The following is a 27,439-nucleotide window of genomic DNA, read 5'->3' as shown; positions in this document are numbered from 1 at the left end:
AAGGAAATGACGTAATTGTTTAGGTAAGAAGATCAAAGCACAACAGAAGTCTAGACCCTTCTGGTAAAGGTGAACAAGTTCTATTTTCACAGCTGGTTTTATGTCCACATCTTCATCATCTACATGAATTTCTCTTATGAACAGTTCCCATATTAAAAAACACAACTGCTACGTACAGCTGCCAAAGCATGACATTGTTCCATTTATGTGCATGCATGTAAACAAAACCATACACATCCACAGTGAATCAAGAATGTCAAGCTGTACAATTAGGATTTCTAGACACAGTTTACAGTAAGATAAAAGCCTGCACTGGTTTACATTACAGTGGTCCAATTTGGCCAGAAGCTTGGCATCCATACCAACCCCAGTCATGCCACATTAGGAGATGTGAGCTGCAGAAGGTGTTAAGAATAATTTATTAGCTTTTAATTTAGAGTTGTGGACTGTTTTGCAAAAAAAGAGGACAGCTACCTTAAGACAAGCAAAAGCATTCCGATTTTAGGGTGTTGAACAAAAACAAATTAAGCCAAATACATTAGTTTGAATCCCCTAAGATAAATTACTCCACCTGGGAAACCCTACCTAATTTTCACCGAGGCAGCAGTACAGATATAAACAGCTCTGGACAGAGACATAGCAGATGTAGGTATCCAGAAAAACACTGCTCTAAGCTGGCACCAGGACAAAGCCTCTTCTGGGCAGAAATACAGAACCACACAGGAAATTCTGCACTTCTACTGGTAGCATTTCTTTTTATTATGAGTTTTTTGAGGTAAATCACCTCCAATGAAAAGTCCACTGAATGGCAGCAAGTCCTTCTAAAATTCAGGTAAACAATAATTACATTCTTCCACCATCTATTTCTCATTAAAATTTCATCAATAACTACAGAAAACCTCCAACAATTGTCTCTACAGTGGAAGAGGAGCTGAATGACAGGAGGATAAATCATGCTAATACAGTAATTAGTTTGCTGTTTACCCTTTCAGAAGACCTGAGCATTCTTGCCAAACCAGGGGTAAGTGGGCACATACAAGTGGAATTTCAAGTTACACAAGCAAGCAGGAAAATCACAGATTGATAACTGTTTCACTGTGAAGTGTTTTACGCTCCAAAGAATACACGATGTCTCAAGCATTATGAAATTGAGCTCAGGCTGCGTATGACAGAGTCAAAGGAAAATGACCACAAGTTAGTTACCTAAAGGTTAAAATAAACCCAAACCAAAATCTTATCTGGCAGAACATACAGTGATATTTATTCAAATACCTCAATGCTCTTGAGATTTGTCCCTCAAAGATCCCAAAGCTCTTTCTGAAATTGAACACAGACATGCTGGAAGCACACATCACTGAACGCTACACATGGATGAGAAGTTGAAGCTGCCCCTTCACCTTAAAGCACTGACTAGGCTGTCAGCCCTCTTCACATAGGGACTCCTCCCAAATTTGGGGGCATCTCAAGGAAACAAAATTAGTCAAAGATGAAAATTTTGCAGTACTTAAATGAAAATGTATGAACGTCTTATAGGAATGAAGATGATCAACAATTTTATAGCTCCGCCATCAAACCCTGTATGCATTTTTGGGCCATGCTTTCGTACACATTAATAGGCTCAAGTTAGTTTTTCTTGGTTTCCAAGCTAGGTCTCCTGGCTGCAGTGGAGATGTATAGAAAAGCAAAGCTCCCCCCACCCCCAGTCTCTAAACAGATGAGTCTTCAGAAATCCAGCTGCGTTAACCACTGCATTCCTTGTGATTTCCACCTCCTAGAGGCAAGGTCCTGCCACAGGACAGCTGAAACACTCCAGAGGGACTGCCAAGTCCTGGCAACACCTTTGAACTGCTACACTTGCGAGGCGAGAGAAATCCTCCTTTGCAGTTTCCAGTACTCAGGAAGCAACCCTGCAGAGGGGTGAAAGCCCCAGCAGACCCCTGGACTGCCCAAACCTATCCCAGCACAGACTAACTCTAAATAAACACCACTTAGGAGTGTATGCACCACGACTTGAAAGCCAGCCTTTGTGGGCTCATTTTATTCAAACCTTATGAAGCCGAGAGAGGCATTTAAAGACAGGGCAGGAAGTGGAGAGTTGAAGTTATGGTGCCTACACAAACAGGCCCAAAATACGTTCCTCAAATCCTGACATTCCTTTCTTTTCAAGCACAAGCAAACCACTGACTACAGTGTATGATCTCAAAGATTTGCAGCTGGCCCCCTGCTATCTAATTTGTAGTTTTATGGACTCAAAGCTATTTCGACAACTGCTGTTTACAAGAAATGTATAAGTCAGGACAACTCTACAAAGCTGCATTTCCACAACCTTGTGATACAACGCAGGAAATGCTCAAGCTAAATTAATGACCACAAGTAAACAAGAAAGCATTGTTTTGTGGTTAGACAACTGTAATTCTGAGTTACACAACTCATTTATCTAGAAACCTTGACTATTTCTGAAATTCAATTCCCCTTTTTTATGCTCAAGACTCAGGAAAGTCCAGCTTAGGAGAAATAATACATTACAAAACCCTTTAAGTTCATGCAAAATAAACTGGAAAGAAACTTGTAAACTTAAAGGATATAAAATGTCAAGCGTGGGGAAGTGAAAAATTAAAACAAAGAATGTGCAATTTCTGCCAGAATCTAGAAAAACAAACAATAACAAGTAAGGAACTAATATTCGGCCCACTTCTGCCTCCAGTTCCTGCGTGGGGGCTTTAGCTCAAGAAATATCATATTTTTTCAAACAAAAAGAGGCTTAAAAAGCAAGATGTTAGTGCAGCTGATTTAATGCAATGCTGTTTTCAGGACTGTTTTACCATTTTTGCTCAGTATTACTCAATTTGGATCTTTTCCGTAAAAGTTTATGTTAGTCTTTTTTTTTTTTTTTCCTGTATTGTGTCATGTATCAACTCCTTTTCCAGTAACAAATACAAAACCAATTCTTTATCACCAAAACCAGGATGAGATTACCACCAATTCATAAAAAACACTATAAGCTGAGCATTGTGTAACATCTCTGAACACGTTGCACTTGCAAAATATCCCAGTTTTTATAAATACTGCCCATGTGTTTCATGCTTTCATAAAGCTTTTGCCAAAACACTCACTTTTTAAGTGACATGGAAAGCTTAGTAATCTGGAAGGAATGTCAATGAACCAAAGAGAAAAATCAAGTCTACTTTCAGACCTTGCTATTTGCCCTGTTACCTGGCAATTTGTGTTCTTTGGAGTAATCATAATTAACTGACATAATTAATGCACACAATTCAGATCTGTTGAGGCTGAGCTGACACGGCACACTCAGCAATTTTATGGTATCTTTTACAATCAAGGAGCATAATGTCACTCTCAGGACTTGATAGTGAATAGAACCAAAACCACAGCCAGTTTTTCAACAAAAAAAATCTTAACTGTCATCTGATAATTAGAGAATGATGAGATAGTGGCAGACAAATTAGACTGGAAACTACAGGAAAGTAAGCTTTTACTAAACAGGTACAGAAGTACTGAAGAGGTTCTTACCAAGAAGTAACTTCTTGGTTAATTACTTCTTCACCAAGAAGTAATTAGCATAAAACATCAACTTCAATGTCAAGGAAGCCCGGCAAAAGGAAAAATACTATCCTAAAGTCTTTAAAATAAGCACAGCCAAGAGCCATATACACAGGGAACACTAGGAGAGATTGCTCTTGAGAGTAATTCTAGTTAGGAATGATAAAGACAGCAAATACAGGAAAAAGGGCTTTTTTTTTATTTATTTATGGATACATTTACTCCACAGAAATCCCTGTGTGTGACTCCTATGATGTAAAGCACAAGCAGGCACATACATAAGGTACTCCCAATTCAGTTATACAAACAGGGTATTTTTAATTTACAATAAGCACATCTGAACACTGGTATGTGGGAAAACAAGAACGCCGTGCAAACGCGTGATTTCTAACTCAAACAACAGCTTTGTTCCCAGCAGCCAAGGGGGCTTTGAACTGCAAACCTTCCTAAGGAAATACAGCCCACTTGAGAGCAGGGGGAAGGAGCACAAAGTCAGCATTCCCAGACATAAATAAGCACGTACTGGGGTCAGCTTGCTGTGAAAGAAACGAGTTACCCATTGATAAAAAAAAAAAGATTATAGGTGTGTTTGCAATAGCCATCAGTAGTTTATTCAACTAAAAACAAACCACGTGTTTTGTGTTCAACAGAATTGACAACAAACCACGCCTCAGGCACTCAGTTTTGCTGCAGGGTAAAAATACAATGGCACTGTTACCACTTGACAGCCAAGGGGATCTTAACTTTGTATTTCAGTGAAAAAGTCACCCCCTGGAGCACAGATTGGTCAATACCCCTCTATGTGCCCACCTTTGGCCACTGATTCCAGTAAACACCAGCCAGCAGTTCATTTCAAAAACAAAAACTAAGCACACAACAAAGCCTTGTTCTAGTCCTAAGTAGATCCACTTAAGAAATACCCCGCCAAAAAATTGCTTTAGGTTTGCACTCTATCAAGATGTGTAATAAGAGTAGACGATGAACAGTGAAGAGCAGGAACAAAACCACCCCAGTGAAAAGCACACAGTTCATGTAAGAGGTGAACATGCTGTAACTCAGCCTCACTTTCTCTCTGATGACTCCAAGCCATGCAACTTCTCAACACCAAATTGCAATGGATACAGGCAAATATCACAATCACAGAAAAACCTGTCATTTTCCAAGTCCTCCATTACCTCCTTGAAGCTTTATCAAGCCCTCAGAAAACAAGGCTTTCACACCGGGTGAGAGGTAGATTTCTTGAAAGTTCTGTAAGTTAACTTGCAACTTAAAATATAAGTAAACATATAACATACATGACAAACCCAAAATAATGTCTAATGCTTCTCCCTCCTAGAATTTAACAAAAAAACCCTCCACAGAACAACCTCAAACTGTGTTGTTCTCAATATAGTGAGCCTCTGACCTTTACTTCAGCTTTTTTAATCACACACAGCAACGGAGGATCGAAAAAGCCAGGTCAATATTCCCACAGGCTTGCAAGAACTATGCAAAGCCTGGAAGAATGCTGAATAAGCCACAAACCAATCCAGGAGAATAATAAAAACAAAGCTGTACCACCAGCTGAAAACTGAAAATTTAAGGTTAAGTATTTCACTCAAAATTGCCAATCCAACAATTCTTTTCCTGAGAAAGGAAGGAGAAGATAGATATTGGAGCCCTGGAATATGAAAATGCCTGCTAGTGAGGAATAGAAAAGTTAAAAAAGCCATGACAGCCTTTCTTCTTTTCCATCCACAAAGCTCTGCCTTAAAAAAAAACAAAAAAAAACACTGTCCACAAAAGATTCCAAACATTCTTCTTCCATTACAATTATATAGATTTCAAGATGTTCCACAATGTGAACCAAAGCCTTGTGCAGTGCAAAGCAGCCAACAGAAAAAATACATTCTTCCTGCACTTAAAATGGATTAGCTTTAAAATCAAGCAGAAAGGGGAAAAAAAATGAGGACTTGCTGCTCTAGTTCCTCTGCTGAATGTTTGGAAAGTTCATGTTTCAGGACTCTTTAAGCAGAGTAAACAGCAGGAGAGTGCACTGGAAGAGGAAGGAGGTTAAACACTAAGTTATACTGGTAGAGTCAGGGATCTAAAATCCCAGATGCATTGAGTCAGGGTAACAATGAGTCCCCATCCAGAGAACTGAAGCTGTGCCCAGCTCTGCTCTCACACAGCACACACAAACCCCACCAGGGAAAATGGGCATTTCCAGTTCAGAAAAATCCTCCCTACAGCGCAAGCGTCCACTCAGAATAAACTGCATTAGGCCTCCTGCAGAAAAATGGCAAACACAGCCCTACTCACACATGATAAGTATTAGGCAAAGCCTCCTACTATTGACTTGATTTAACTGGGTCTTCCTAGAGTTGCAATTAATCCCCAGGAATTTTCCAAGTTCCCAAGTTTGCATAGACTGTGGGTGATTTTTATACCAAGCCTGCTTTTGTAGTTGGAAAAAAGTCCATATACTCAGAGAAACACAAACCCAACAGTCAAACGCCACCTCCTGACACTGAAATCCAGATATTCTAAAGAATCACAAAATTATAAATACATTCACCTTATTTACCCTAAAGACAACACATACCATCAACAGCATTCAATCTTGAGTTCAAAAATAATACAGAAGTATCAAGAAGTAGATAGTTTATGGCACAGATGCAATAGCACAAGAAGGGCCCATCAGATGTGGCTCCAATCTTCACAATTCACACTGTTCTCGAGATAAACATGACAGTACCCTGCTTCCAACTGTGCCAACAATGACTTTATCACTTAATTTATGCTTCTTCCTTCATGCTGTTTTTCTACCAGTGCTATTTCAACTATTTGAGCTGTTCCTTTAAAACAGAATTTGGCTATTGTTTGCTTTTTTTGGCACATTACTAAAAACAATGAGGCACTGCATACATGTAGCACTAATTAAGTGGTATGGAGACCAGTAGATCATCCTGTAAGGACAAGCATTTAAGTTCATAAATTACTCTTGTGGAGGAAAGGACATTGTAACAACCGGAAATTACAGTCAAAGAAGCTCAGTAGACTCTGAAAGTCTCTGCCTGTCTCAACCATGCATAATTTAAAAAAAAAAAAAATTAAACCACAAAAAAACCAAACCAAAAACCTAAACCATCCAGAATTAACAGAGGTAAAAGTCTGGAGGGTGCACTCCATTTTTGGAGTTCATAAGCCATTATTATTAAGACTGCCAAAAAAAGCAATGTTTCCTGTTTGCATTTTTTTCTTGTGTTTTGATTTTAGTTGAATTTGGGTATTCTGTTACAGCACAACTGGATTCCACCATAAAATACTTTTCAGCTCTTTAAGTTGCTACCCTGAAACCATGAGACTGCTTGGCTACCACAAACCCACAACATTGGCAAAATCAATTTGCAGAAATTGATACAAATCTTTTCTGCAATTTAATGAAAAATAACCACCAAATTCAAGGTGTCAGAAGAAAAACTTTACTCTAGTAAAGAAAAGCAAATTTCTGTTGCCTAAGCTGTCATTGTGAAATGTTAACCAGCTATCACTGTGAGTCCACCTGACCACAGATCAGAGAGGATTCTCCAGAAAAGAAAACTATTCTTCCATTGCTGAAGAAATAGCACCAGGGAGCTGAGACAGCTCAAGCACCAGTCCCCAAAGTGTTCAGTCCACTTCAATCTCTATATTGCAGTAATTAACCAGTTCCTGCCAGAAACATCCCAAATCAGTCTGTGTTTGAGCAAAAGGAGCCAACCTGGGTTCCACCTGCAGCAGTAACTACCACTTAGAAAAGAACAAGCGTCATTAGAGCACATTAAAAAATTGAATTGAAAGTTATTTAACTTACCAGAAAAGGTGTTTCCCTACTTAACAGCCTCTTCACCTCTACTTCTGTCCTTAAAAATGCTGATAATACTCTTCCCTTTAAACTCAGTAAGGTTTAAGTCATGGATTGCCTCAAAAGAGAAATGGACTTGGTATTTCTGAACTAGAAGAAATACAGCCCAAGAGCAGAATGTCTGAGAAGACAGCAACACTTGGGAATCTCAAGAGACCACAAAGATAATCATGTTATATTTACAGTAGAGAACCTTGTTTTCACTTGTGCTGACGTTAAACCCCTTTACAGGATATAAAATTGCTCAGACATGATTAAGAGCACATTCTTACTCTGATTATTAAAATGGTGGAAGAAAGGTTAAATTACAACAAAATGCTAAATACTAAGGACTTTCAAAGGTTTCAAAATGAGAAGCTCCACCTATTAGTTTACCATTACCTTCATACTACCAGGTTAAACTGGTCTACTTTACAAATACATGTATTCCCCCACATACCTTTTACTCATTTGCAAGTACTTAAGATGAGTAATACAGCACAACACCAATCCTTTACAAAGTGACTACTTAGCTGTATGCCAAACTACACTCCTGAAGTCTCTACTGTCTTCCAGAAGATGGCAAAAATTATTTTATAGCTGTGGCTCTTCTCTTTAGAAAAACACAAATCCATGTTGACTGACACCTGACCAGCAGCTCCACACCATGGTTCTCCACTTCACATCTTTAACGTGGAAGTCAAAAAGATGCACCGAAATATTAAACATCCCATGGAGGCAGCATCTTGCTCCTGCCTCCATCCCAGTGAAGCAGGCCTGATGAACAGGAGCAGCTGTTTTGGGACACACATCACACAGAAAGAACCTTGGGTAGGTACATAGCAAAGCACCTATACTCAAATATAATGTTCACCAATGGTGCATACTCCATCTGAAAGGGCAGTTGGGAAAGGATGGGAAAGGCAGTGTTCACCCAGACCCTGCGGCTCTCCCCGCCTGCCCCTGGCCTGCTGTCACTCACACGAAGTGGAGCAGCCCAAAGTCTGGGTACCAGGTGCAGAAACGCCGAGCGTGCTCCCAGTGAGCTCCATCCATCACGCTGCTGGGAGGGGGCAGAACAGAGCTGCTGAGTGCTTCCTCCTCCTCTCCTCCCATAAAACACCACAAGCACAGAGAGAGAGGAAGAGAGGCTGAACAGAAGCACTGAGCAGCTCCTCTCCCGACTGCGTGCCTGGCTGCCGTGCAATGTATGGGATGATCCTTCCTGTGCACATCCAAAGCTACTGGACTTGAATAATCCTCTTCGTCACGTCTCCCTTGGCCTCTTCAGTTCTGAGATTCCCCACTCTGAAGTTTCCTATCCGTCTGAAAAACTTGGCTGTGACGCTCCCCACTGACCCTCTGGTCTGGCTAACCTGCACGGGCACTTGTGTCAATCTTTCCTTTCCCTCAGCCTCACTCCGTGCTGCCGCCGCCAGCCCCAGGCCACTGCTCCCAAGGCAGGAGGAGCATTCCTTTCACTCACACAATGCAGAAAGCAGGAGCAGGGAACAGACACACACCAAAAGCAGCCTCAGGCAGCACCGAGCTGACAGCACTTAATTCTTTAACACGTTATTAAAACCGGTCTCAAACTCTCTGCTGGCGATTCAAGCCTGGAGGGAAGGCAGAGCTAACAGAAGCTCTGCAGTGATACAGGGGAGACACCCAATGAAGAGATTCCTGCAAATAGGCAGCTGATATCCTTTCAGGAAAAACTGTATTAGCATTTTACATTTTAACTGATTTGTATTATATTTTTGAGTCAAAACACCACTAACCCTCTACCCTCAACTCTCTACAGAAAACACTTCCATAACACACTTCCAACAACATATAAACCAATTTAAAAAACTATGGTCAGATAAAATTTACCTGTTGTCGAAATTTTCATCTTCCAGGTGATAAATACCTAAAACTATACTTCAAATCCAGCAAAACAATCTAGCACTCACTTCCCCCAAATATTTACAAGAACACAGAATATAAAGTTTTGTCAATGTTTAAATATATACTTCATATATAAATAAAACTTCGCAATACCCTACTCATTTTTTTCCCTCCCCTTAAACGATTCCTCATGTCTCAAACACTGGAATGACTTTTTCTATTTCTGCCAAATCTCTGAACAATCTAAAGATGTCACTGAAGACCACTTAAAGCAAAAAACCTGAGTGCTGCTAAGCAACCCAGAAAACATCATTACATGTTCAATTGTTTAGTGCATTGAAAAATTTCACACATATTGAGAATCCGTGTATTCTGCACTCTAATGATGGTAATGTCTTCCACATAGAGGAAGAAAAGAAAATTCTGCAGAACATGTTCATATTTCAAAAAGGAATTGCTTATAAAGACCTAAAGAGTTGATCAAATTTATTCACTGTTTCTGCACATGGAACAGATTAGAAACAGATTCTCTCTTATCCACTATTTTATACACATTCCGGAAGCAAATTTACTAAGGAAAAACAGCATTTGTGTTTGTTTAACTAAAAAAACTAAAGACATAGCAGGATTCTTTTCCACTATATAAAACAGTATTTTAAAAATGTATTCCACACCCAGACTCTTTAAATCAATGCTATTTTAACTGCTTCAGCTGCATATAAACAAAGGACATCTAATGTAATTTAATGTTTCACCACTCTATAGCACTGCTCACCATGGATGTGCTTACACATCCAGAAAAAGGGAGACCAAGTTTCATATCCCTTCAATGAAACAAAGCATTTCCATACCTCAGCCAGGGTGACATGAACATGTATCCTTCATTTCAATTACACATAAATACATGTGTGTGTTTTTCCATTTAAATGTAAGCATTACACAGAGATACGGGTTTAAACACAGGTGATTTTAACCCCTTTCTGTTCAGTTCATCTCCCACTCATCATGGCTCTGTGCCACAGTGTAATGTTCTGCACAAGAACTCCCTTAGAACAAAGCTCCTGGTTTAATTACACTGCATCCCAGTTCATACACCTTCAAGGAACACAACCTCATCCTAAAGGTCATGGGGAATATCTTATGAAGATATCAATGTAACTAAACGTAAATACGTTTTACTGCATCACTTATAATGGACCGAATATTTTTTTTGGAATTGTGGATTTCATTTTTTCCATCTCTCAAGGATGCTTGGTCTTAAGTTACCAATCTTGCATATTCAACTGCCCTAAATTTATTGCAGGCACAGACTGAACAGAACAGAGCCAATCAAAATAGACATAATCAAAGCCCCCCATTCACACAACGTGACTGGCAATAAGGTAAAAGGCACACTTAAAGGTTAAACCACTAATTCAGAGGGGTAACACAGATTTCCTAAACCAAAGTTTGCTTAAAATGTAAATAAATTTTAAAAAAGTCATCACCTGTATAAAAAAAATTAAAGAATGTTTTATAAACAAAAAAAGTAAAGGGTGAAAATCTATTTAAAACTTTGGAATATGTGGTAACCTCACCATGGAACCTTAGACTATCAAAACAATACAAAATTTAAAGCTTTATATAGGGAGGTAGAACAAGAGACAACAGCAGAAGCTGATGCCCAGGAAGTTCCATCTGAACACGAGGAAGAAATCCTCTCCAGTGCAGTGACCAAGCACTGGGACAGACTGCCCAGAGAGGGTTTGGAGTCTCCCTCACTGGAGATGTTCCAGACCCAGCTGGACACAGCTCTGTGCCATGTGCCCCAGCATGAACAGGGAGGCAGGACCAGATGAGCCTTTCCTGACCCACTCTGTGACTGTGTAAGGCTGGAACAGCACAGGGACATGTTCCAGAAAACAAAAACAGCACTTCAAAACAACAGGATAAATCATTAGTGTTACCAATTTCCTCCTCCAGTTATCTTTTAACATTGCTTCTTTCAGACCAGATTTACTTGGCTTAATACCAATTTTCAGGTATGTTGTCCTAGAGACCATTTAGCTCAGCCTGATGATAAAAATGTTGCAAGTTCTGCCCACAAGCAAATCTAGCACAATTCCTTTCCAAGACCCAAGTTTAAACAGATGATGCCCATGATCTGAGCTGTTCCACAAGCAGCAGAACGGTATTTTGGGTTTGTTCTGCTTGTCATCTCACCATTAGTATGGACAATCATACAACCTTTTACACATACTTTGTGCCAAGTAAGTGGGAAAACACATATATCAATCTTTTTAAGTACATAATTTGAACATGCAGATATTTTTCACTTGAATGACCTGGAATGAGGCTTCATGTTTTTCTTCCCTTGGCACTCTTGATTTTGATTTTTGCTTTCAAAACAACTCTGTAGTATTTAGCAGCCAGAGCAAAAGTGTGTGCCATTGTAACTCCCACAAATAAAAGTTATTTTTGAAAGTAAAAAGCTGTAGAGAAAGACTGAAAGGCATAGAAGAATTATCAACCCATCGCCTGACGGGCATGTGGGCAGGAGCACAGGAAAACAAACAATGCAAGCAACCAGAAAAACTTTTCTGTGAGATGGGGGAAAAGAAGTACCTATAAAACCCCAGGATAACAAACATTCCTCAGCACCTACAGACTGCAAGCCTGACAATAACCACATCAGCACAATGATTGCTGCTTATTATTCCTCGAAAACCATGCTTCAGACCTGATTCAGGCCACATAGTTTTAGGGGAAAATGGAACCAAGATTTTGCAAAGCCTCCCAGGCCAGGCCTGCAGAGAAGTTTAGTAAATGGAAAATGGATGGCTCATGCCTTACTTGCACCTACACATGCTCCCAACAGGCAAAAAGCCAAAAGAGGAATGGGGATTCACAATTTTCATACATAAATATTTGAGAAAAAGCTTCTCCATGCAAGTTTATCAAGTTTTATAGATAAGGAGTATTTTTCACAACTTTTATTGCAACCTTTACACACCAGGCAAGGTCTGGAACTGCACCAGAATGGGGAATGCAGCTGCCTTGTGGCTGGCACCAGCTACACTGACCAGCTTCCTACCTCTGGGAAAAGGCTCAGCAATCAAATCAGACACAGCAAAGAAAAGCCACTTTTTTCAAAGTCCCAAAGCAGCAAACCAGAGAATATTCCTTTCAGTCCAGTAAAATTTCTACCAGGCTGCATTTGAGCCCTTCTAGAAACGGTAACAGCTAAAACATTTAGCTACATACAAAACTATCACTTATCAAGGGCTAACTTCATCTTCAAAACATCTTCAGATGGCAGATTGTGTGGGTGTCCTGGAAAGCACCTCCTCAAGGGAACAGTGTGCCCTAGAAGTTCACAGCCCCTAAAGCAATGGGCCAAAATCTAATCTTTCAAGTTCCAGGACGTATCAATGCGGACAATCAAAACAACAAAAAAATCCTAAGCAATAGAAAAGGCACTTTACTCCACAGCGTTTATAAACTGTTGATCTCAAGATGCCAAATTCAAGACACAGCTGCTGGCAGCTGGCCATTTGAGATGTAGTCAGAATGACTGAAAATCTAATGCCTTTTAAATGCATCATCTATTATTGTCTTTCTCACCATAAGCGATACATTTTTCAATATTTTTTTTAAAACCTTCCACCCTCGGAGGGAAAGAAACCTAAAGAACAAGTTATCTCCTGTCTGTTCTCACTCACATGTGCAAGGAAGACACTTCCAGGAAGGCTAGATTGAGCAATGTGTCCTTCTGTGGTTTACACAACAGGATCCAAGCAATAGCGATAACAGGACTGTGCTGCAGTCCCAGCTGCACTCCCAAGTCCTGTTTTCACAGCTTGCTCACATACCATCGGCAAGAACAAGCTCAGGAGGATGTAGTGAAATCCAAAGCACAGTGTCCCTGAACGGCACCACTGGAATCAGCAAGGCAGTGCAGCCCACGGCCAGCTCCCAGTGCTCAGCCACTGCGCATCCAGTGAGTTTATCCCATCCCTGGGAGAGCCTCAGCAAAACCTCCGGCAGGTGAGGGCTGAGCACAGCTACATCCTCACAGGACTTGTCATCTCAAAAGCTGTCTGAAGGCAGCGGCACTCACGCGCTGCCCACAGCAGATCCGTGTCCCAGCTCACCCAGGCAGCCTGCAGGGACCCTCCAGTTGTGCTCCCGTGGGCCAGAGCACCCCACCACCCCAGCCAAACACAGCCCCCTGCAGCCCTCGTGTGCATCAGAACCAAGATCTGCCCTGGCAGCAGCTGCCTCACCCAGCCATCATCTACCTCACCTTCCTGGGGACTACAGGGATCTTCCTGGGGGCCAGCACAGTCAAATCCTGCTAAAGACGTCCTGGTGCACTCCTGGGTGCACAGACCAGTTTTCCCAGCAGATGTTTCTCAATGCCCTGAGGAAGGCAAATTGACCCCTAACTCAATCACAATGTTATCAACTCTGAAAAACACTTCAGGCTGAAAACAGCTATTTTTAATACTAACATCTGATCAAGGATTTACCTAAAAACGTATTTTTAGTCATCTTCAATACCTAACATTAATAAACACAGTGTTTTAGTACTCCAGTCCAATTTCAGATGCACTATTTTAACTCAACAATTGAAATTGTAGTTAAGAATCCTGTGATTCCTTTGCTGTCCAAAAGAGACAGCAGTGACCTCACTTGAGCACTGAACACTGCAGAAACTGGAAAGCCTCCAGATTTTATGGATTATTTCCTTTTCAGAAAAAGAGGAAAAGTCAGAAAATGACATTTTTTCTGATTGTCCTGTCATTAGGCACCACTGAGGAGACTCTGGCTCCATCTGCTTACATCCTCTGACACATACACTTCTTCCAGTGCTCCCTTGCCTTCTCAAGATTAAAACTAAGCAATCCCAGATGTCTGAGCCTCTCTTCCTGTGTCAGCTCTCCAGTCCCCCAGTAGCATTGCGGCCCTTTGCTGAATTTGATCCAGGATGCTCATGTCTCTGTGCCACTGGGGAAACCAGGGCTGGATCCAGCACTCCTGATGTCTCACCAGGGCTGCACAGCATGTCAGCCTGTGACAGTTTTGTCCCCTGGTGCAGCACTTCATGGCTCCATGGCTCAACTTCATGAAATTCCTTTGGGCCATTTCCTCAGCTTGCCAGGGTCCCTCTGAATGGCTGCTCTCAACCTTCACATTCAAGACTCATTTTTCCTTGCAAGCAAGGCAAAAGCCCAGCAAACCAGTTCCTGCTGTCACTTCCTTCATCACCTGTCTAGAAGCATTCCAGAAACCCCCCACATAACTTGTGTCCTGGCTCTACCCCAGCAGAGAACAGAGGGGGTTAAACTCCTCCATGGGAATCCACTGCAAACAGGAGCCCCACTCCAGCTGTTTGAAGGGCTCATGTGCTGCTTCTTCCCAGTCAATGGTCTGGAGCAGCCACCTGTAAATCCACCCAGCACTCCAGACCCTGCACTGCCAAATGGCTAGTGGTGTGCTCCAAGGCAGAGCTCCCTGCAATCCTGCTACCCCTCCACAGGAAAGGGCCACACCTCCTCCTCAGCATCCCACTCTGTGGGCCCTAAAGACCCTGTCACTGAAGGACTCCAGCCTCCACCACACCTCTCCAGCCTCAGGGAGATCACAGCCCTGCAGTCCCACCTGTCTGCTACCTGTGCATTGCCATCAGGGATGTGCCCACACACACGGGGTTCCCAGTAAAGGCTTTCCTGGAACAGCCCTGCAGACACTATGGTGTGCCTCCCCTATTTCTAAACCCTGGTGTCTATTACTTCAGTAGAGCTGCACAGCAGGAGAACAGCCAGGACACAACAGTGCTGCTCCATGCCCATCAACCTCTCCATGAAATGTGGCTTGCATCAGAAAAATTAAATGAAGTGATGCTACCAGGCAAGTGACTTATTCAGACTCACTGTTTACAGTTATGTGTTTGTTTTCAATCTCTATCTATCACACTCATCTTGTCCTGCAGAGACATCAAGAGTTTTTCCACCCAATATCCAAAAACCGCTTTCACACATGAGAGAACTTGTTGATTACTGAGATTCCTTAGACTATTATCTAGTGAGATAACACTCACTCAGGAGCGTTCTTTCAAAACATCAATAAAACTTTAACGTGAAACTATTTATTCCAGCAAAGACGATATCACTGCAGACATCTTTACATAAATCAGCTATAAAAGCCACTGAAACATGAAGAGTTCCTTTGCCTCATGCAATACACTCGTACTGGTTTGAGCCAGAGACCAAAAAAAAAAAAAGAAATCAAATACTGAACAAAAGCTGAGGCTATGTTCAAAGAATGGTCTGAATTGCTTAAGTCAAAATTACTTTAGAAACTACCACTAATTAATAGCTAGCATCTTAAAGAAGAAACCCTTAAATCAAGTGCTTGTTCCTCCAGATAGTTTATAAAGTGTATTTTCTATAGGTGAACTCCAGTCATACTAGCTTTTAAGCTCAAAGTTCATCAAAGTCACCACAGAGTCTTCACAGCAAAGGTCACTACTGTAAAAATGTTTTTTAAAAAGCTATTAGCTCTTCAACACAGAGGTTTGAAATTAAAGAAAACTAGCATGTTTCATTGTTTGAGAGGCATAAAGCCAAGAGCCGAATTGAGTACTCAAAATAGGACATATTTTCCAGTGGAGGTAAAGATTACAATATAACCAACAGGAATGTGCAAGCCAGCAATACTTAACCCGGCAGCTCATGCCAAACCATGATAGTCCCTTGTACTACTTGAACAGTGAAACTTGAGAAAGTGGTATTATTACAATTGTTAATAGTGGAATGCAAGATCTACAAGTCACACAAATTCATTTCATGTATTTATTTTTCGTAGAAATAGACTATTCAGCACTTTGGGGATTTGAAAACCTGACAAAGAACTTGGATTCCTTCCTGCTACATATAAGTTAAAAAACAAATGTAAATGCTATTAGGAAGGTTCCAATTTTCCCACAACTATGTCCTTCTATAGGTTATGCTGACACATTACAAGGAACAAAATAAAATAAAAACCACCAACAGAACTCTCACAATTTAGTAGACAAACCCCACGTTTTCTTCCTCTAGGAAAAGCAACTGTGGTTAGGACCTACTAAAATAAAGAGTCAGATATTTCAGTACGAATCTGGTCATAGACAAGACGTAGTTCACAACCCTCGGAGCTTCAAGAGGGACATGGGAATTGTAAACAGGAATATAAATCAACAGTACTCCGAGTATTTTTAACTTCAGCTGCAAGCAAGGTACACCAATGATGTGAAAGACCAGAGTACACTTACTTTTATTGTAAAGATTTCTGCCACCATCACAAATGCACAAAAAAGTCCATGGGAATAACAGTAATTCCTGCTTATTTAAACATAAAGCCCCGAAATAAATGGAACACTGAATTTGCACAGACCCCATGATAGGAACATTACAATTGCCTGTTAAGCAGCCAACTTGCTCAAAATTTGTATCTTCAGGGTCCAGCTTCTAATAAAACCATTGTTTGTAGCACTCAGCAAAAGCCTGAGTTGCTTAGAATCTCTCTGTCTTTTCTGGCACATCCCAATAAAAGTGCTTTCCTCACCCCCTCACTCCACTTCCCCCCAACTTTGCCTACCCCACGTATGGATTTATCATTTGCTGCAGATGAAACCAACTAGTCCAGAGGACTACGAAAAGCACCGAAGGAAACTTCACAACAGTTATGCATTAAGTAGGGAAAATACACTTGTTTAAACACAAGTTTCACCTGGTGGATCAGCAAACAAAAGCTGGTTTATCATCCAGGCATCAGAAAGAGGCATTGCATAAGTCCAATCAAGATCTGACAATGGTCTCAGGGTGACCTTCAGGCAAAGGAATTAATTGATTTACAGTAAGTTTCGGCTGAATTAAACAGTGCAAAAACTTATCAAAGTATTTGTGTCACCTCCCCTTAAGAATAACAGGGTTTGTTCTGGCACAAAATTCCTAGCTGAGCATTCTCCTAGCTCCCTGTGATAGGCAAAGAGCACCAAAACAGAGGGAGTAGGACAGGGGAGAGCACACCCAAGGCTGCAATGGCAGGACAGAGCTACACAAAGGCACCTCAACGAGCTGCTTGCACTGACTGCTCATACTGCATTTGTGTGTCCTTACTGCCTGGAAAGCAATCAGTGATCACTACCATTTTTAGAAATGGAGTCTACATTACATAAACTCAGACTGACATGATTCCTGTAACTCTGGCCTACTCCAGCTGACCAATATTACCATTGGTCAGTGGTTATACCAACATTACCAATATGACCAGTACCAAACCCACTGCTGTTTTCCAAGGTGCCCACCTGATAGCAACACAACCTGCTCTGTAAGATGAGCTCAAGAGTAAATTGGGTTCCCGTGCTGCTGAGTGCTCTTCAGAGTTTCCTGTGCTTTTCTTCATCTGTTTGTTTATCAATAAATTGTCAGGCAAATGTTGAATTACCTCAAAAGGGAAAAAAATCCCAACAAAACAAATAAATATGCAGAACAAAAAAACCCCACCACTCATAAAGTTTTAGATCTCTAATTAAAATTACCCTGAGGAGTCCCCAAAATGAAAGATGATGCATTTAAAAAAACACATGAAACAGAGTGAAGAAAAACAGAATTTTAACAAGCAGTTTTGTTCTTTAATGAAAGAACCATATGTAATATGGGCCCATACACCATTGCTAGACTCAGCCTCTTATTAAAAACAGCATGGATTTGGCTTTTTAGCAAACTAATGTCGTGTGATAGCGCATTATAAAGTCACAAAGTATTTAACTGTGAGTGCTTAAACCACATATATCACATAAAAACCTCCTACATCTGCCAAAGAACATGACAGAGAAAAAGGATTATGTGAAATGCAAGATCGGTATAACATTTTGTAACCGAGAATGAGACACACCACGCAAGCAAAAGGTGTTGCTTTCTTTGGTTTGGGGTTGTTTTTAAATGTTCATGGCCAACCTGTCTAAGCCTACTGATAGCTGCAACATCAGCTGATAGGTTATGCTTTTTGGACAGCTTTCCAAAGTTTACTGTTCTGCATCTTTACAATAATACTCAGCTCCTACGGTAACAGGCACTCAAATACACACTAAGTAAATCATCCCACAATATGAAGTCACCTGAGCATTTCCCAGAATTTGTGCAGAGCAGCTGTAATTAACTGGACTACGAGGAAACACCATCTTCTGTCACTGCTGAAAAGAACAGCTGACCTGCTTTACTCATATTGGCCTCAGAGAAAAAAAAATATTCTAGAAGTAACTGTCCACCAACAAATAGACGAAGACATGAGGCATAAGAGAGCTTAAACCCCACTGTAAAGACAGAGATTTATTTATGGGACACGATTCCAGTCATCTCTGTGCAAGTAATAAAACAGTCATACAAAGATGATGGACACAAGACAAAAAATGGCTCTTACTTGCAAGGGGTTTACCACAGCTTTTGCAACTTCTGATGTTCCAAACAGAACCATTCAGGAAATACCAATACAATTGTTTTACAGCAGGGGGAGGAGAAGGAAAAAAAAAATAGCAGAAACATCCTCTTAATCTATCAAAATTTTCTGACCCCTCAAATCAATCTGATTTCTGCTTCAGATACAACTGGTAGCAAACTACCTGCACCTCCTCTTTTTTGAAAGAGAGCTACAGAGATCTTGCTACAGCACCTCCTGCAGTTACTCTGTATCTCACAGGAAGGTGCCCCAGTCCTCTGAGGAGCTGCAATATTCCCAGGTGAGCCTCGCTGGGATCAGCCCAGGCCCTCAGGAAACTGCCCACAAACCATCAACGGTGGGAAAGGTCAAAATAACCACAGCAGCAACAGACACAAAACTCAGCAGTGCAAAAAGTAACAGGAGCACTGAGCTGAACACAGAGCTGCTGCATAGTCTTTCTCCCACATAGTTTTTCTTGCATTTCACTAGTACAGTAAACAACAGATGTTGATAAGCCAAAAAAAAAAAAAAAAGAAAAAAAAACCCCACACCAAGGCACCTCCAAGCAAGACTGAGAACATTTCCTGATAAGTTCCTTCAACAGATGCTCTATGAAACTTGGCTTTAAACACAAGTGAAGTGAAGATGATACATTCTCACTCTTCCATAATGTAAGAAAGGTGTGGTAATCACTAGAAAATAGTCCAAGATTTTAATAATTTAAAAAGTAACTTTCCCAAATGTAAACAAGTTATCTAGTAGATGGTAAAAGCAAAAGAGGAGCCTTTAAGCATCTAGTATGAACAAAAAGCTGTATTTATACCTGCCCAAAGTAAAAAAAAAAAAAAAAATTGGCTAACTTCTGGAAATAAGAAATCTGTTCATCATCACCTGGACTGAAGAGATGTTTCTCTTCCATTATGCAATTTCTGCATATTTTAAGAACTTCCAGTGAAGGATCTGGTATTAGAAACCATAGGGAACACAACCCTACAAATTGTCTAACAGAAGTTTGCTCCTGGAGGTGGTTCACACTGCTTCCTTTCCTACTAAGCAAGCCAAAGCTTCCACTCCCAAAAGACAGACACAAACAGAAGGTGGGGAGGGTGGGAGAAGGTAAAAAAATAAAATCAAGTTTGGCTTGTAATCAGCAGCATAACTGACTGAATTTCTGGGTACCAGTTACAGATCTGGCTGCACAATGCCTCCCCTGGCAGAGCTGCTTGGTGCTCCAGGCTCAGGTAAGTCAAGTCAGGAGACAAATACTTCTTGTAAAGCACAAAGAGGAAACTGAGAGGATACTGACAGAAAATGACAATGTTTAACAAACAGTTCGGTTTTCTCACAGAAAGAACTACTATGTTTGCCTCTTGTTTCCTAACAAGCAGTTTTTCATTAACAGTAAGCCAGACAGTTCAGATTTTCACATAAAGCCACTTTTTTTTCCCCCCAAGTCTAACACAAACTTTCCACCACAATAAGAATAACTATCTGATACAAACCCTCCTCAAACCATCACCTGAAGAATGTGTATTCTAGACAGGGCATACACCAACCTCACATCTCACATCAAAAACCAGCCAGTATTCTGGTTGTATTTATTCACTATGCTCTATCATTCATTTTTTTTTTTTTTTTTTTACTATTTTATTCTTCTTAGAAAGATAAGAAATAAAAGTTGAAAAAGGAGCAAAAAAAAAAATCTTACATTTTGACACTGGCTACTACAGGGTCACACAACCCATACAGTATTTGTTTTCTGCTTGGGAGCTTTGTTTACCCCTTCATGCTTACTACCCCAGGCAGCAGAAGAAAGGACTGTGTGAGGGATGAGATAATGGAAATTTATTCTGCTGTTAGAGGAAAAAGTTAAGGCAACCTTCATCATCTTACAGAACTTCAACTTCTGACCCTTCTCTACCACTTCTTACACAGAAATACCCATGTGGTTTTGGTTTTCAGACACTTTTGATGAGCACATCTTTATAAACAGTTGTCGCTGCTGTGTTTCTCCAAATTCCTTTCTCTTTACTGCATTACATAACGAGATTTTTTTTTCTACCAGCACTAAAGTATTAACTGATTAAAGATTAACTCACCCCCAGGAGAGAGCATCAACTAAAAAAAAAAAAAAAATTCCAATCATTGTAGTCACCAAGTCAAACCGCAGCCTCTTGAGTGACCAGCCCAGCTCAGCAGCTCCTGTTCCCCTGCTTGCTCCCACAGCCTCCCTTCCTTCCACTGCTACAGGAGGAGGGCAGGTGCCCTGACAGGGGATGCTCATGGATGTCAGGAGCACCTAGAGCTCCCTTCCAGTAAGCGACTGAAACTTTCCTTCTAGTAAGTGACTGAAATGCCCTCCTTGTGACACGCCAGGTGGAACATTCGTCAAGGGTTTGTTTGCTCTGAAAATGTACACAGATGCGTGAGTTACCGTGTTAGTGTAGCATTATTAAATGTTTACAAAACAGCGGTTCCAAAGGAAAAAGCGCCCTCTTGGAACCACCGCCGTCTCTTCTCGTTGATCCAGACACGCCTTGAGATGTGACACGGCAAGGCTGAGACTCACCTCGGTCCTCACGGCTCCTCAGCCCAGACAGCCGGGAACACCCCGGGGAATCACCCCGCTCCGCAGCATCCTCAGCTGGTTCAAACCTACTCAGGGGCTCGTCAGCAATAAAACCAGCAATTACTACTCCTGTTTGGTCAAAAGCTGCCTACGTAACTTCCACTGAGAGCAGATAATTCAAAACATACTAGGATAAAATATGTAGCCTCAAGGAAAGGAAAAAACCCAACTTCAAAAAAGCCCCAGAAAGCGGAGCCAAGGGCCGAGGCGGTCCCACGGCAGCGGCGGCCGCTGTCAGCTCAGCGGAGCCGTCCCCGCTGCTCCGGCCGGGCTCTCCAGCGGCTGTTCCTCGAAAGCCGAGAGCCCGCACCGCCCTGCCCGAGCGGGATGAGGTGTTTTCACGGCTGGAATTCGGAGGGACGGGGACCCTCGGAGCGGGACGAGCCCCGGCAGGGCTGGGCAGCGGCACCACCCGGGCCGCCGGGGCCGGCCCCAGCGGACAGCCGGGCTCCGGGCGCTGGGCTCCGCTCGGGGGCACACGGACCCGCCTGTCCCGGCACAGCGGAGCAGCCCCGGCCCCAGAGGCCACGGCAGCGCCCGGAGCCGGGACCGGCCCGCGGGGCTCCCGCCGCCCCAGGCCCGCGCCCAGCGCCCCGGGAACGGGCTGACAGGACGGGGCTCCCGTTCCGGAGGGGAAGGGGGAACCGGGACGAGGCACGGCGGCGGCCGGGGCCCCCTCTCGCCCCTCCCGGCCGCCGCCGCCGCCCCGCGCCCCTCAGGCACCGCCGCCGCTCCCGCCCTCACCTTGGAGCATGGCCTCCAGTTTCTTCCTGTCCACCCGGAATCGCTCCTCGCCCCACTCGGGGCTGTGCAGGGGCCGCGGCGGCCCGGCCGAGTCCTCCTCGGAGCCGGGGGCGGGCGAGTCGGCGCTGCGCTCGCTGTTGGAGCCCGGGTCGGAGAGCGGCTGGGGCAGGTACCCGCTCAGCGGGTCGCACTGCGCCGCCATGGCGCTGCCCGGCGGCCGCCGCCCCGGGCCCCACTCGGCCGCCTCCCCGCGGGACGCTATCTGCCCCCACAGCCGCCCGGCCGGCGCATCCCAGCCGCCGCCGCACCGAGCCCCGGCGCCGCCCGCCTCTGCCCGCGGCTCGCCGCCGAGTGAGCGCGGCCCCGGCCCCGCGGCGTCCGCGGCTCGGCGGCGCCCCCAGCCCGCCCGCAGCCCGCACAGCATCCCCACCTCCATTGGGCCGCCGCCCGCCGGGGAGGGGCCGGGGATATCCCCGGCGGGAGGGGGCAGCGCCGCGGCCCCGGCGGAGGGCGGGGAGCCCGGGGGAGGGCGGGGGAGGAGAGCGACGTGTCACCGCCCACAGCGGCGCCGCCCCCGCCTCGGGGCGCCGGGCCGGGGTCTCTGCCGGCCGAGGTGCCGTGCCGGCCGGGATCGCCCTCCCAGCCGGGGTCTTGCCGCATCCCGCCACCCCCGACACTGGGACAGGGTCGGCGGCGACCGTGCGGTGCCGGCCGACGCGCGGGACGGGCGGGCGGCGGTCCTGAGTGACGCCGTGCCCGGAGCCGGTCCCGAGCCGTGCCGGTGTGGGCGGCAGGGAGCGGCCCGGCTCCGCCGCACTCCCGCCGGCACTGCGCCGAGCCGCGGCGGGCACAGCCCCTCACCGGGGGGGCCCTGGCTCGCCGCGCCCAGCACCTTTCCTCTGCGAAGCCTCCAGACGGAGAAGAGCCTTGTGCTGCACCACAAGAGACTGGGTTACACATCCCTCACCTTCCGGCAGAACTGTTTCTCCACGCTCGGAATCCCAGCTGGATGTACACCGGTACAGTTCAGACCCCTTTGCAAACACAGTTCAGACCACTTTGAGCCCAGAAGCACGCAGCGGTGTAGAGGAAACATCAGCAGGAGCTGCCACACTGGCCTGGTGGCAGTGGTGGCATTTTGCTGTTCCTGCAGACTGACACTGCCCGGGAGGCCCATCACTGCCCAAGTGTGACTGTCCAGATCACCTGCACACAGTGAAGACACACACCCCACTCTCTTTGGGTCTGTCTTGTTTCTACTGAATCAGAGAAATCCTTCCTGACAAAAAAAGTTGCATACCACACACTCCAACAAAAGCTTTCTGTTTCCATTAATCACTGCTTTCTGCTGCTTTTGGGTCTGCTAGACAGAGGATGATCCAGCAGCACTGGACCTGGAATCCCACAAGGTACCCTACACTGCAGTACTGCAGACACCTGTCTCCTCCAGAGCTGGAGCATCCGTGCATTTATGGTGGCCAAACCAGGTTAGTGGATGCATTCTGGATGCCAAGACAAAAATTACAGCTGACGTGATGGTGAACTCACCTCGTTGATAACAACAGCTTGAAGGTGCTAACGTTTCTGAGATTTGCTGGTACTGCAGGTAGATGGGACCTGCACGGTGCTCAGTCTCAACATGCACTCATTTTTACAGTTCCAGTTTGGGCTTACTGTGCCTTCACGTATTTCCCACTTAGTTCCATGGCAGTATGAATTCTACAACACCCATTATTCCAGTTGTGCATTATGTGCACCTAGTGAGGCATTCTCAGCCCCTGTGGATGGCAGCCAGCAGCTTGCAGGCAACACACTGCTCACAAGGTTCTCTGACACTTCCCATGGTCCCAGGAAATAAAGTGTCTAAAGTCAAAACCACTAGAACAAGATATGAATGTAGCTCTTGAAAACAGTGCAATCTACCAATCTACATTTCCCTTAATATTTTCTTGTAGTGTGATCTCATTGTAGATGTGCAGGGCAGTCTCAGGAAAGACTGAAAGTATTTCCTTCCCAGCTAAGAAGTTTACAGTCATCAAGCACTTTTTTGTTTGTTTGTTTGTTTTGTTTGTGGGGTTTTTTTTGTTTGTTTTTGTTTTTGTTTTTTTTTTTTTTAATAGATGAAAATGTGAACACTGTCCTTACCAAAACAACTTGAAATTCAGTGAAGTATTCCATCTCACCCCAGAGCAACACCAGCTGGAGTTGTGTGTCTTCAAGATGCCAGGACCTGTGAGTTGCACAGTCCAAATATTCACAAGTTAAGAGTGTTGACAGCACCTGTTACAATCCACAACAGCTACAGGTGCTTAGCTCCTATGGGCAAAACAATTATTTGGGCATTTTACACTCATAAATCAGTGAGATTTACAGTCAGGGATTCTCAGTTGTAGAAAGTCCAGGAGGTTCCTTTCCTTGTGTTTTATCAGTTTCTGCAATACAGCCACAGAAACCTTCTTTCTCATCTCTTAGTTGAACCCAGAAGTAATCTTACTTTCAGCAGCCATTAAAAAAAAAATCAAAGACCTCTTAAAAATAATTTTGCCCACAGTTTAGTTTTTATTCACTGAAAAGAACCCTTTCTTAATGTGCTTTTAGATTAAAAAATAAGAAGCAAACTCTTTGATTTCCTATTTAAATCCATATAAATGCTTTTAAAAGGATACAGTGATTAGACATTATTATTGGTAGTTAAATTCAATACTCTACCACTTCAATTGAAAAAATGACATTTTATTTTCCTAGTATATTGCAGGGGAAGAATAAAATGCCTTTTACGCAGAAAATCTGAACTAAGTAGAAGAACACATTTTTAATGGCTACATAACATTACATGAGGATAAAATTGGGGAAATGAGTGGAAGTTGGCAGATCCAAGATCAAATGGCTAGAAAGAACATCAGCTGAAGTTGACTTTGGCATGTGTAATTTTCGTTGGCCATTTTTTTCTGGGGCCAATAGCTTGATCAAAGAAAAGAATAACAGGATCTTTCTCATTCTGGTGCACCACATCTATTTTGCTGCATTCTCTGCCTCCTTTTTTCATTCTGGTCTCTTTCCCTCACCTCACACACACACACACAATATCTGCAAATCTCAGAAAAAGCAAAACTGAATAGGAGAACGTTTCACTGTCACACTCAGCCTCTGTGCAGAGTCCACATTCATTGGGGTGAAACAAATCCTGAAGTTTTAAAGGAACTTCATGAACTGGGTGATCTACTGTAGTAAGTCCCACATGTTTGGGACTGCACCAAGTCCCCAGAATGAGAGCAGAGCAGGATCTCTCCTGGGAGGGGTGTGCCCTTGGCCCTGGGGATGAGGAGTCAGTCACCATGCAGGGAGCACCACTGGATGTGTTCAGGTCTGCCTTGGGGCTGCTCCCCACCATGGAGCTGATGGTTGGTTGTGTCTGCACCTCACGGGCCCAGGAGGGAGAAATCAGATATAAACAGCAGAGTAAGACAGTGTAACCTACCCTTAATACAGCACCAACTGTAATGCAGAGCTTGTCTGGATTTATTGTTCTTGATCTCAAATTTCTCCTCAGCACCACAATGAAGCAAAGCGCTCTTTTCCGTAGTTCCCGGAGCTGGGTGCAAAAAGGGCAGTTGGGAAAGCTGCAAAGAGAGTGGGGAAAGAGAAGGTGGCACATAGATTCTTTCATCATCTGTAATATCTAGGAATGTTTTTCTAGAACTAGTGCTAAATTTGGGGTTTCTTATTTGGGAGAGGTTTATTGCTGGTGAAAGGTAACGCTGGTGGTGTTTTGAAAGGCTTTATTGCATTCACTATTTTACAGAAGTAAGAGCCTATAATATTTTGTCTTTCATCATGTTATGCCATATTCCCCAAAGAGTCCCATTAACTTAAATTTCTCAGAATAATATAATGTGGCCTACTGTGTTCTAAAGTATTCTGCACCCACCAGCAAATATATAAGACATCTTCCACAGCTGTTACAAAAACTTTTCCACCCCTTGATATTCCCCAGGTAAATTCTTTTTCTAACCAAAAGGGCAGAGAGATTCTGAACCATCTTTTTAGCGATACAGAATCATGGAGCCATAAAAAAATAATTGAAAGAGATCACAAAAAGGTTATCTCATTCATCTCCTGTCTATGCTGAGTTCATTCCTGATAGATATTTGTTTTTCACACCTTTACAATTTCTAATGATGAGGTCTTCGTGACCGATCCAGGAAATTCCTGTGCTTCACTTACCATCAAGAAGTATTTTCTCCCTTTAATAAGTAACTTGAGTTATTTTTGCTGCAACTTAAAGCTATTAGTTTTTGTCCTGTCCACCATGGACACACTGAATGAATTATTTCTTCTTTCTATCAGACTATAATGCTTATGGACACTTCTATAAAGCATTGATTAATCTTTAAGAGTTACCTTCATTAAACTAGATTCTCCTAAGTCTTTCAGCTCACTCTCAGAGGTTGTATTTCTTGTTGGTCTGTAACAAACTCTTTGCATAGTAAATCCTTCTTGAAATACAAGCACAAAACTGGAGAGAGTACCCCAGCTGAGGCCTGAGCAGTGCTGGACAGAACTGCATTATCTTACCAGCCACCTCACAACCTGTACTCCTGATTATTCATTTTTATGCAGTGTTTATCCTATCTGCATGGCATTGCTGACTTCTGTTGATGAACTGTAACCCCCAGGTCCTTTTCTGAAAATACCATCATCCAGCTCATTGTTCTTTGGTGTATTTCAGTGTTGAGTACTGTTGCTCAGCATGGTCGCCTGGTCTTGTCCCAAATGAATTTAATCCTGTTTTTTCTTCAAGATTGTGTTCCTGTTTTTTTTGACATCTATTTGCACTAATGCTGTACTTCTGCAGCTTCAGTTTTTACGCCCCACAGAAGCACACTTTTAGTTTTCTCACAGAATCACCAATGGAACACACAACAGATATGGGCCCAGGGTAGAATTTCTGTCTATTTTGATGCATCCTTCCATCTTAATGGTCACAACAGTCCCGTGTAGAGATGCTTATTACACATTTTTATGTCATTGACAGCTTTTGCTGTATTTTATGGGAATGTGACAGGAAATAGGACTTAAACTTTGCTGAAGTCCTGAGTTATGCCTCTGCTGCTGCTCCCCCGTCTGCAGACAATTCCTGGTTTGTTACAGTAGCACATTAGTCTGGTAGGATTTATTCTTGTCATAGCTATACTTGCTGTGTGTAACTCTTGTGATTAGGTTCCCTATTCCAATTACCTGTTCCAATTACTTATTTTACTCCAGAATATTTCTGGGGGAAGAAGTTGAAC

At 43.2% G+C, this 27,439-nt stretch overlaps 1 protein-coding gene across 1 annotated transcript in view; it reads right to left on the bottom strand.

The window, feature by feature from the left end:
* BICC1 (BicC family RNA binding protein 1) overlaps positions 1–22,532 on the bottom strand; it is a 90,290-nt gene extending 67,758 nt beyond the window's left edge. The window contains 1 exon segment of the mRNA XM_066324223.1: positions 22,149–22,532. Coding sequence (XP_066180320.1) covers positions 22,149–22,350 — 202 coding nt within the window. The 5' untranslated portion in view covers positions 22,351–22,532.
* Between the last annotated feature and the right edge of the window lie 4,907 nt (positions 22,533–27,439).

The sequence above is a fragment of the Sylvia atricapilla genome, chromosome 8 (assembly GCF_009819655.1).
Source record: "Sylvia atricapilla isolate bSylAtr1 chromosome 8, bSylAtr1.pri, whole genome shotgun sequence".
Classification (NCBI taxonomy): domain Eukaryota; kingdom Metazoa; phylum Chordata; class Aves; order Passeriformes; family Sylviidae; genus Sylvia; species Sylvia atricapilla.
The sequence above is the reverse complement of the archived record's forward strand: the minus strand, read 5'-3'. Positions and strand labels throughout refer to the sequence as shown.